This window comes from Electrophorus electricus, chromosome 4, assembly GCF_041902795.1.
Source record: "Electrophorus electricus isolate QZ-2024a chromosome 4, ASM4190279v1, whole genome shotgun sequence".
In the NCBI taxonomy this organism is placed as follows: Eukaryota; Metazoa; Chordata; class Actinopteri; order Gymnotiformes; family Gymnotidae; genus Electrophorus; species Electrophorus electricus.
In genome coordinates this window covers 30,717,501-30,730,000 of record NC_137500.1, presented here as the reverse complement: position 1 = coordinate 30,730,000, position 12,500 = coordinate 30,717,501, and the positions used below count along the sequence as shown (strand labels likewise).

At 46.6% G+C, this 12,500-nt stretch overlaps 1 protein-coding gene across 8 annotated transcripts in view; it reads right to left on the bottom strand.

Annotated features, from left to right (window-relative positions):
- erbb4b (erb-b2 receptor tyrosine kinase 4b) overlaps positions 1-12,500 on the bottom strand; it is a 240,489-nt gene that overhangs the window by 43,614 nt on the left and 184,375 nt on the right. For all 8 annotated transcript variants that reach the window (XR_014123368.1, XM_035520991.2, XM_081713214.1 and 5 more), the window contains 3 exons: positions 10,724-10,817; positions 5,288-5,442; positions 3,658-3,702 (listed from right to left, as the gene is read on the bottom strand). Coding sequence is in view for 7 of the 8 variants with exons in the window: in XM_035520991.2 (XP_035376884.1) it covers positions 3,658-3,702; positions 5,288-5,442; positions 10,724-10,817 (294 nt within the window). In the remaining variant the exon portion in view is untranslated. The remainder of the gene's footprint in view (positions 1-3,657; positions 3,703-5,287; positions 5,443-10,723; positions 10,818-12,500) is intronic.

Below are 12,500 nucleotides of genomic sequence, written 5' to 3'. Positions count from 1 at the left end.
GGCCCTTGCATGATGTCATACTCTTTTCTACACTCTATCAAATGCATACACTCATGCATCATAGTCTCTCACACACATTATCAAACTACCGATTCACAACCCTTTATAGTCTCCACCACACACTAATAAACTCAAACAGCATCATTCTCCCTTTCATATAGGATTTATCCAATCAACCGCAGTAACCCGGTGATTTACTGCGAGCTGCTGCCTTCGGAAACCACACTGTTTTCATTCTCATAGACTTAGATTTCTTGGTCTTCTAGGCCACTCCTTGATACTGTCATTCACACTATTTTCTGTTGGATGGTCTGAAGGGTGGTGTTGTTATCCGGGGTACTGTACAGGTATCTGGGGTACTGTACGGGTATCCGGGGTACTGTACAGGTATCTGGGGTACTGTACGGGTATCCGGGGTACTGTACAGGTATCCGGGGTGCTGTACAGGTATCTGGGGTACTGTACGGGTATCCGGGGTGCTGTAGAGGTATCTGGGGTACTGTACAGGTATCTGGGGTACTGTACGGGTATCCGGGGTACTGTACAGGTATCCGGGGTGCTGTAGAGGTATCTAGGGTACTGTAGAGATATCTGGGGTGCTGTACAGGTATCCGGGGTGCTGTACGGGTAGCCGGGGTACTGTAGAGGTATCCGGGGTACTGTACAGGTATCCAGGGTACTGTACAGGTATCTGGGGTACTGTAGAGGTATCTAGGGTACTGTAGAGGTATCTGGGGTACTGTACTGAAGTGGCTTGCTTCATGTGTGAAATCAGAACATTTTCTGTCGTGATGGACACTTGTAATTCTCTTGAGTATCTATTACATGCAGGATACCCCAGGGCTCTCTCTTCGGACCAGAGGTATAAAATATAATATCACTGTTATTCAGCGGATATGCAGTTGTACCTCCCACTTAAGACGAAAGTGACTCTCGGCAGCTCATTTCTGATTCTTTAAGACACATAAAGTGCTGGATGTCAAAACATTTCTTGAACTCAGCCAAGAGAAGACTGACATTGCTATTTTTGATAATCCTGATTCTGTCATAGCCATAGTGAGTGACCTGAGGCCATCTTCACTGAATGTACACAGCCATGCACAACATCTTAACATCTCCCTCTGTACTAGGACCAAGGAGAGCATTACCCCTGTACTGACAGGAACTTGTACCAGGGAGAGCATTACCCTTGTAATGGTAGGCACTAGGACCTGGGAGAGCATTACCCCTGTACTGACAGGCACTAGTACCAGGGAGAGCATTACCCCTGTACTGACATGCACTAAGACCAGGTAGAGCATTACCCCTGTTATGACAGGCACTAGGACCAGGGAGAGCATTACCTCTGTACAGAGAGGCATGGCTCCAAGCTATACTTCTGATCATATCAGCCTCCATTCCACAGGTCCGGCCCTATGAGCAGATGGTCTTCGGTGTTCAATGACCTATGCTGAGGTCAAAGGTGACTGGGCTTTCTCCGTGGATACTCTAAACCTTTGAAACCCTTTCAAATCAGCCCCCACAATAAACAAATGTTTATGTCAAATCTGAAAACCTCTCTATTCTCTCAGGCATGTGATCATGTTTTCAGGCAACTGTTCTCTCCTGATATCATTCTGTCCAGCCTTCAGTTGCTTTTGTGTCCTTTATTGTTAATTTGATTATATTATTATCCCAGCATGCTGCTTTCATACAGAACTTATTTTAGCTTATTGAAGCTGTTTTAAGTGTTTGGTAGTGTTTGGTATCTGCTTTTATTTTTTCAAATACGTATCTTACACAGTGAATCAAACGTGCACTTCTGTGGTTTATACCTTCTGTCTTTTAAATGTGCTGCATAAATAAAGTTGCTGTTGATGTTATTAAACCTTCATGCATGCAATACTGTACTCTATCATTCACTATTAAGCTCCCACACACACTATCAGACATATACATGCACACAACTAACACAAAGAATAATTGTGTGTGTGGGAAAGCATGAAGGTGTGGAGATGAGAGTGTAATTGTCTAGCCATCACAACTTGGACCTTGTCAAAGATGCTCAGATCCTTACACTTAGCAGTTTTCCCTGACTCCAACAAATCATCTTCAAGAACTGACTGGTGGCTTGCTGGCTGAAATATCGCACCCTTGACAGGTGTCACTGTTACGAGAGAACCAGTGTTATTCACATCACCTGTCAGTGGTTTTAATATTGGGGGTGATTGCCGTATCCACAGACAGACATGCTAATAGCAATCACCCAGAGACATACCCATACTCATCATATATAAGCAAGTGGAACCCTAAAACTGACTGAAAAGTATTTTCTCACTAGCTGTAGTTAGATTTGATTTAGGATATATAGATATGACATGGGATAAGGGATATATAGATATTATATGGGATATGGGATATGGCATATGATATGGGATATATAGATATGATATGGGATATACAGATGTGTGTGTGTGTGTGTGTGTGTATGCATGTGTACGTATGCGTGCATGTGTGTGGGCATGCGTGCATATGTGTGCATGTGTATGTGTGCGGGCGAGTGTATATGCGTGTGTGTTTGTGTGTATGTGTGGGTGTGTGTGTATGCATGTGTATGTATGCATGTATGTGTGTGTAGGCATGCGTGCGTGTGTGTGCATGTGTATGTGTGTGTGAATGTGTATGCATTTGTGTGTGTGTGCATGCGTGTATGTGTGTGTGTGTGTGTGTATGTATGCGTGTGTGCGTGCGTGCATGCGTGTATGTGTGTGTCTGTGTGTGTTTGTATGTATGCATACGTGTATATATGTGTGTGTATGCATGTGTGTGTGCGTGTATGTGTGCGTGTATGTGTGTGCGCGCGTGTGTGTGTGTATGTGTGTGCATGTGTTTGTGCATGCGTGTATGTGTGTGTATGTGTGTGTGTGTATGTATGCATGCATGTGTGCGTGCGTGTGTGTGTGTGTGTGTGTGTGTGTATGTATATGTGTGTGTGTGTGTGTATGTGTGTGTGTGCGTGTGTGTATGTATATATGTGTGTGTGTGTGTGTGTGTGTGTGTATCTGGAACAGCACATCCATTTGCTCATAGCAGTTACTGCTGTTTTGTTCCTTTTCCCCCATGAGAACAAAAGAAAGTGCTATCAATTTATCAAGAGTGCTGTAGAGCAAATGTGTACACACACACACACACACACACACACACGCACATGCGTGCGCGCGCACACACACACACACACACACACACACACACACACACACACACACACACACACCGTGGCCTTACAGCAAGCCATAAATCACAAAAGTGTGGCCTAGTCATTATATAACTTTCCCTATCCAACCAACCAATTTCTCTCTCTCTCTCTGTCTCTCTCTCTTTCTCTCTCTCGCCCAGTTAGACACTGAGAACAGTAGAGACAGCAAAAGCTACAGTATATATACAGGCCTGAATGGAAAGTGGTGTGTGTGTGTGTGTATGTGTGTGTGTGTGTGTGTGTGTGTGTGAGTGTGTGTGTATGTCTGTCTTTCTAACCTTCTATCATCAAACTTGGTTAGGCACTGGGAAGAGGATGCAGCAAACAAATTACAATATTTACAGGTATGAGTAGCAAGTACAGAAGTACTGTAGGGCAAGGTGTGTGTGTGTATGTGTTCATAATAAATAACTCAATGTTACCTGTCAATCATGCCAATGCAGTCCTGCAGTCTGGGTCCTGTGCATCTGAAATACAGATTAGACCTGAATAAATGAATGAATCAATAAAGGAACAATAAACAAACAAAAATAAACAGCATTCCCTTCATTTTCATCACCAAATCCCCATGTTCATTCTACAGCGTGTTGTAATATGATCCTTTAAAATATCCCTGGAAAGGCATGTTTCTGGATTAGCGGATGTCTCTGGGAGATCTGGGATAGGGTCTGGTCATTACCCAGAGCAGCATGGAGCCGTAGGAGGGATTCGGAGCGCCAGCTGATGCCTGACTGCACTAAGTCAAGGACACCGAAGCACAGTCACACTCAGAGACTGCCAACAGTATCAGAAATAGATGTCGAGAAGTCTATGGAGAGGTGGTGGAGGAAGTCCGGTGTATCCCTAGCAGGGAGGACTTTGAAGGGAGGAGTTTGAAGGGAGGACTTTGATGGGAGGACTTTGATGGGAGGACTTTGATGGGAGGACTTTGATGGGGGGATTTTGATGGGAGGAGTTTGATGGGAGGAGTTTGATGGGAGGAGTTTGATGGGAGGAGTTTGAAGGGAGGACTTTGATGGGAGGAGTTTGATGGGAGGAGTTTGATGGGAGGACTTTGATGGGGGGATTTTGATGGGAGGACTTTGATGGGAGGATTTTGATGGGAGGAGTTTGAAGGGAGGAGTTTGAAGGGAGGACTTTGAAGGGAGGAGTTTGATGGGCGTTGGGGAGACGAGAAGCAATGCGGTGGACACGGAAGGAGGGCCGCATGCCGTCAGCCTAGGTGGAGTGCTGGAGTTGGTCTCCACCTCTCTCCACCAGGCCAGCTGCCAAAGTTGGCACGATTCCGGGCTTTTGCTTTTTTGTTTTTTTTTTAAATACAAAAAGGCAATGAGGGTCATTCTCCATGTTGGCAAATGTGCTCCTGGAACCGCTGAGTCACGGTCTGTGACAGCAGACACAGGCTGCTTCGCACGCGGGTCTGACTAGTGAAGAGAGTGCTCGTGTTGGACTGCAAGCTGTAGGGGCAGCTGTTAGCTGGGGCAGAACCACGTAAGTACCATGTCATTACCATGTCAGGCACACAGCTGGGTCAGTACTGTGGTCAGTGACGAGGATCCTGTCAGACACTAGACAGGACACTGACAGACCCGCCGGAGTTTCTTAGAGGATACTGGTAATATCAGTACAAAACCCAGTAAGGTTTCAGATGTTCTCGTCTGACACCTTTAAATGAGATTGTTAATGGAGCTTTAAAAAGTGCACAGTGAAAAAGAAAGAAAATTTGAAAACTGATCAATTAAAAAAGTTATTTGTTTTTATTTTATCCATTATTTATAGAAATGCATATGCCCTTGACATGAGAAAGAGATTTAATTATGTAATCATAACTGGTTAACCAATTCAATTACTTAACTTTAATTGGTAATGTTAATATCTCTATGGCAAACAGGACCAGACAAGTTGGAACACATGCGCGCGTGCACACACACGCACACACACACACACACACACACACACACACACACACACACACACACATACATACACACATACATACACACACACACACACTCACACACACACACACATACACACACACACAGTGCATACCCCTGAGTGCAGTTTGCATGGCAGGGATGGCATTCATTGTTGGCTTTTGCGTATTTGAAGATGAAGCTGTTGGCTCCCTGAAGGCCGTCGGGACATTTCTCCACACAGTTAGGACCGTCCTTAAAGTGGAGACACTTCACACAGTGATCGGGGCCCTGCAAGACGGATGGAGAGAGAGAGAGAGAGAGAGAGACAGAGAGAGAGAGAAAGAGAAAGAAAGATGCAAAGAAGAGACATAAACTGCTAGCAACCAGGCCAGAGGTAATAACCATCCCTCACTGCCCATGCAATGACCATAACAATGAAGCTGGCTGAATTTATAGGTGTAATATAGCCAGCTGAGGCAGAGGGGTGGAGGGAGGGGCCCTTAGAGTTAGCCTGGATATCAATACGAGCGCTGTTAGCGCCACCCCCTGCCTGACAGCCCACAACTCACAGCCAATCCGCTACTGAGCTCCGCTCTCTTGGGTCAGGGGTCACACACAGGGAAAGCAACCTTGAAATCGTCAATACAGGGATCGTTCCTGCGTGTGTGTGTGCGCGTGCGTGTGAATGGCCGTAGGGTCGTAGAAATACAGGAAACACAGAGAAGTTGAGAGCTGGGGTTCGTGCTCTTTCCACATTCAACTGCATGTCAGTGGGCAGCAGCATAAATTATCTGTCAGCCAGTAATTCTTAAGGTTAAATGTTGCAATAAGTGACCCACACCACAGTCTGGAAGTACGGGAGAGGCCAAAGTCATCACAAAACAACTGAAAATTAATGTTGACAATGTTTAATTAAATTGTCATAGGGAAATTCAAACTAGAGACACCAGTGAAATCATAACCAAATATGGGAGCAATAGGTCAATTTGTGTGTGTGTGTGTGTGTGTGTGTGTGTGTGTGTGTGTGTGTGATTTGTGAAGAGGGCAGTGTGCATCACTTGAAGAGAGGGCGATGTTTTGTCAAAGTTCATCCATGTGGACTCACTGAAATGGAATCGTCTAGTCTGTATGGATGTTGACTCTTGACAACATGATCTCTCACCTCCCAAACAAATGAGAAATGCTTCAAGTAACATTTAGACGCTACCGTTTGATCAAATGCCAATGCCACCCTTCTGTGTTTATTCATACCTATATGCAAATATGACCACCCTTGGCTATGTTCCTCTCGTTATGAAAATGCTTTACATAGACAGAATGGGAAAGTTACTGGTCTGCTCGCTTGTTCTGGCTACCATCACATCCATCCATCTAATGTTAACTATCTAGTTAATCCACTCAAATGAGACTCACTAGCCTGCATCAGGACAGCTCATGGGGAATCTGGACACACTCAATATCTGGGGATGAATAACATTGAACTAATCTGTCCACTGGTCAAATTCCTGTTCCCTGTATTAGGCTTCTGCGCATTTAGCTGCCTGTTGTTTGTCAATAGAGTTATTTTTAGGGAATTACTTCATGATTATTACGCACACCTCGGAAAAAATGCCGAGGTCCAGACCTCGGAGACCCCAAAAGCGGGTATGGCTGTGTATGTGTGTGTGTGTGTGTGTGTGTATGTGTGTGTGTGTGTGTGTGTTTATGGGTGTGTGTGTGCATGTATGGGTGTGTGTGTGTGTATTTGTGTGTGTGCATGTATGTGTGTGTGTGTGTATGTGTGTGTGTGTGTGTGTGTGTGTGTGTGTGTATGTGTGTATGTGTGCATGTATGGGTGTGTGTGTGTGTGTGCAGGGTTTCTTTAAGAGAATGCTGTAGATGTCTCTTGTTCCTGCATGAGTGGATTTTGTTCAACATCTTCTGACTGTGAGTCAGGCAGATTATGATGTCATGCAGACAGAACAATCAATCTCACCACGAAAAGCTGCATTGATTTTAAATCAATTAATTAATTAATTATGGTTAAAACAACATTAAAATTCAGGTTTGACGGAGCCCAGGCTACATAAGGCTTAAGTAAAATCAGTGAGTAATGTGTGTGTGACACTACAGAAATCAGCCTCATTAATTAAAGCCAGACCTGTGGCCTGTGAAAAAATGATCTCGATCTGGGAGCTGAATGTAAACTCTATAACACTTCACAACATTCATAGAACTCCACATCAGTCATAACCCTTCACAACTGTCATTACACTTCACATCAGACTACTGATAGTAACATTACCTATGACCATAGTAACCATAGTAACTTTACCTATGACCATAGTAACATTACCTATGACCAGAGTAACCATAGTAACATTACATATGACCATAGTAACTTTACCTATGACCTTTCAACGCAGTCATAACCCTTCACAACAGTCATAATACTTCACAACAGTCATAACCCTTCACAACAGTCATAACCCTTCATAGCAGTCATAACCCTTCACAAGTCACATCAGACTACTGATAGTAACATTACCTATGACCATAGTAACTATAGTAACTTTACCTATCACCAGAGTAACATTATCTATGACCTTAGTAACCATAGTAACTTTACCTATCACAAGAGTAACATTATCTATGACCATAGTAACCATAGTAACTTTACCTATGACCTATACTATCTTTTTACCCCACAGGTTTCTTTTCCAAGGTCTCTTTAATATATGTGTAAAACACAGAACACCAAAACCCTGACCAAACAGACCAAAAAGCCCAGAACTCCACTCCTCCTGTCTAGCATGTCCTGGTCCTGCTCGCTCCGGTCCAGTTACCTGGCAACAGCCAATTAGGATTTAAGATGCACAAAGACACTTGATTTGAGTGTGAAGCACTCTATATCCTTGGACCATATGGAGCGCTTTGACTGGAGGCACCGCGACCGGGCTTTCAGTCTCCCAGCTCGGACAAAGTTCTCATCCAAGGCGAGTCCATCTCTCTCCCCTTTAACAGATCTGTGGATATTTTTACCTCAGATCCACGGCTCTGTAGGTCAGGTCTGTGTAAGAGCTTGACCACTGCACGCCATAGTCCTTCATGTCAGAGGTTGTCAAGCCTGACTTCAGGGATCTCTCAGCCACTCCTGGTGTTTTTTCAGTTTTTCAGACTCCTGAACCAGGTAATCAGGGGCCTCATTACCTGGAGCTGGAACAAAGAGCTGGACTGGACTAGTTGTCCCCAAGGATGGGACTGAGCTCAGGCAGACACAAGCACCTTCAGCACCACAGCCAGTGCTTACCACAGAGCACGCTATCACACAGAGCCCAAGCATGTGTGTGGGGAGAAGCTGTCTAGGCCACGCCCGGCTCCCCGACCCCGGCTAAGCCCGGCTCCCCGACCCAGGCCACGCCCGGCTCCCCGACCCAGGCCACGCCCGGCTCCCCGACCCAGGCCACGCCCGGCTCCCCGACCCAGGCCACGCCCGGCTCCCCGACCCAGGCCACGCCCGGCTCCCCGACCCAGGCCAAGCCCGGCTCCCTGACCCAGGCCACGCTCTTGCTGATCTCTCACGCTCTACAAGGCAGCAGCTTCGACCGGCAACCCAGCAGGGTTTGGAAGCCAGAGGAGCAGAGAGCCATTTCCTCGGGGCACTCCATTAATGTTTCAGCAACACTGGCTGACATCTGAAGACAGAAATTCCCACTATGAGGACGAATACTGGAGCTTAAATGGGATTTCTAAGAGGTGCTGTCCAATGATAATGGCAGGAACTGAATTTATAGACAGCTGTATGACAACTACTGTTAAAGTGTATGGGGTCTGTCCACATAAGACTACACAATGTGTTTTCTGTTCCCACAGGTGTGGAGATTGGAAAGATTGTGACCTTCACAAACCTTCCACACACACACACACACACACACACACACACACACACACACACACACAGGCAAGGGCCCAGTGTGTAGCTGTTCCCCCATGGAACTGGGCAATAAAAACAGGACAGGCTCGGTGAGCCTTAAAGGTGAATGTTTCAGAAAAGGCCATTTCTAACGCCTCCTCTGGGCCTGTCTTCTCTTGGCCGGTCTCTCTGAGCTGAGTTGAGTTAGGATGGAGCAGATAAGACATCGCCGTATAAACCATCACACAGCTCTGACGCCAAGTGTGTATTACTCAGATTTATTACAGCGACCTGCTTTTATTTCAACACAGAAAACCTTGATGTGCTGCTCTCGCAAAGTTACACACAAATGTGATTTTTTGCTGCCATATGCACCCAAGATATTTTTAAATCTAATAAATGTAATGAATGACAACATTTCCGCCATGTTCCCATGCATTCACGGAATTTAAAAGGATTTGTAATCGGGATATACAATTCCTTCGTGACGTAGAACCGGCCCTGTCCTGGAAGGTGGAGGAGGAGCTCTCTGGCTGTGAACCTCATTTTGAGCTACAACCACACGAAGTGTTTTCACCAGCTAATAAGACCTCACCACGCTTGTGTGTGTGTGTGTGTGTGTGTGTGACCGCCGCCGCACTAGTGAAAGACCGTGATTGACGGCAGCCCTGTGCCTGTTTGCGGAGTGTCGGCACTGAGGCACTAAATGTGTCTGGACGGTCTGCCATGGAGACCACATGCAAAATCCTATACAGGTGTGTGTCAAAGGTGTGTGTGGTTAGTGTTACACACACACACACACCTGCTAAATATATACCTAATATATACCTAGGATTAAACCAGAACGCCCCAGGCAGTGGAGGAAAAAAGCAAACAGGATAATTCTTATCATGTACATTAAATCAGCTGCTTTCTTCTGCGTCTGTGGTCCCTTCAGCCAGCTCCCTCCGGGAGGGCACGGCCGCATTAGCCAGCTGAACCAATCGTACGCTGAATTAACAGCACACGGAACCATTCCCACGGCAACAGGAATGCATCTCAGCTAGGGATTTCATTAGTCACGCGGGGGTGTGCGTGGGCGTGCGTGCGGGTGTGTGTGTGTGCGTGTGTACTCAGTTCCAGAGCCACATGTAGAGGGAGCCACCCAGCAGGAATGAGAGTGTTTGGAGGGGCTGCAGACCAGCAGGGGGCGCTCCGCATGACGCTGCTCCGCTAGGTAACGACTAAACCAGGCAAAAGCACGTCCACTTAAGAAATAAACACAAAACACGCAACAAAGGACTAAACAGTTGCAGAGTCCTTTAGTGGATTAAATGATGATTTAAGTGGGAATTATATAGGCATAGTAATCTCGTTGTAATTGTTTGGTGAAAATGCAGTAATATAAGCACTTTGTGCTCTTATTTAAGAATAGGAGAAGTTGCAGAACAGTTCGAACATTTCCCTACCAACTCTGCATGGAGGGATTTGTCAATATGATTTAAAACAATTCAACTATATTTAATATATATTAACTAAACGGTCAAAGCATTAGCATGAAAACAATCATTGGATGTTTAAATCGAGAAACTACGTATGACTAAACTGTTTGGACTGAACTTCACAGCAGAGAACTGTGTGGGCGATGTGCCGTGCTCACTAGCGCCCTCCACAGCAGGGCATGGCGGCCAGACTCACCGGGCCCGTGCACGTGAGACCGCTGTCTTCGGCTCTCTCACACTGAGAGTCACACTCCAGACACATGGAAGCGTTGGCAAACTCTCGTAGTTCCCTAAAACAGAGAGAGAGAGAGAAATAGGGACAGAGTGAAAGAAAAGACAAAGAAAAGTAGAAAATTAGGATTAGCAGTGGTGTTTCTGAAGCTATGTCCTTGGAAAACTGAAGAGCTGTCATGGTGTGTACGGTCTAATATTACTGCCCTTTCAAGACATTTTGCACATCTTTACACAATAGGAATAACGCCAGGGCTGTTTGATCTGTTTTATCAAGGAAATGTACATATTCCCATCCATAAATAACACACTTATGTTTCCTGGGCTGTTCTCTCAAGGGCATCCCTGAGTCATACTGAGAGATGTGTTTGTGTTCTCTTCATAACGCCACAGCACAAAAGAGAACACAAACATTAACACACGCACACACACACGTTCAACATAGGCACAGTCTGAGCAAATGGGCACTGCACTGCACAGCAAAGCAAAGAGTGAAGGCACACATACACACACAGACACACACACACACACACAGACACACATCTGGCTTACTCTCCAAATCCAGTTACCGCTGCTGACCACAAACACACAAACAGCCTGCGTTCACTACAGACTAACAATCCATCCAGCGCAATCTAGAGGCCCGTGGATCAGGACGGCCCGACAAACCCACAGTCGCACAATCAATCACACTACAGCAGTCAGCCTCGCGGTCTAATAGAAACCAATAAAAGCCATTCAACACTCGGGTAGTAACAGCACTTTAACTTTTGGCTCCGATGTCCGCAGGAGAGAAGAATGAGGGATGTCTGGCACTGATAAAATTAGCAAGGAGGACTGAGAGAGAGAGAGAGAGAGAGAGAGCGAAGGGAGGAAGACAGACTGATACAGAGAGAGAATGATATGTGGGTGATAAGGAGTGGGGTGTGAAAGCGAGAAATTACCATGTGGTTTAGTCACCTAATAATGAAGGGTGAGTGTCACAATACGGCCGCAAATGGAATGAGAATGAGTGGTGTTTTGTCATGGAGGCCCAGAGGGTTCTGGCTGGGTCTGTGGTTCTGGCTGCGTCTGGCTAGGTATGTGGTTCTAGCTGGGTCTGGTGGAGTTTGTGGTTCAGTGGGCCAGGGCCATGACATCATTTCGAGGCTCCCTTCTCCTCCGTGTGCAGCGGGCACTACCCAACGCCAAGCGCCAAGGTGCCAGCCACAACAGTACACTGTAACCACCAAGGACGGGGGTGAGTACGGAGGGACGGGGGTGTGGATGGAGAGACGGGGGTGTGGATGGAGAGACGGGGGTGAGTACAGAGGGACGGGGGTGAGTACGGAGGGACGGGGGTGAGTACGGAGGGACGGGGGTGAGTACAGAGGGACGGGGGTGTGGATGGAGAGACGGGGGTGTGGATGGAGAGACGGGGGTGAGTACAGAGGGATGGGGGTGTGGATGGAGTGAAGGGGGTGTGGATGGAGAGACGGGGGTGAGTACAGAGGGACGGGGGTGTGGATGGAGAGACGGGGGTGGGGATGGAGAGATGGGGTGAGGATGGAGAGACGGGGGTGAGTGTGGAGGGACAGGGGTGAGGATGAGGAGACAGGGGTCTGCAGCTGGGTGATTCTACAGGAGAGAGCAGGGTCACAGGAGGAGACCTCTATATACGTAAATACAGCTGCACTCACATACGCACGGACACACACATACGCACACACACGCGCGCGCGCGCACACACGCGCACGCACACA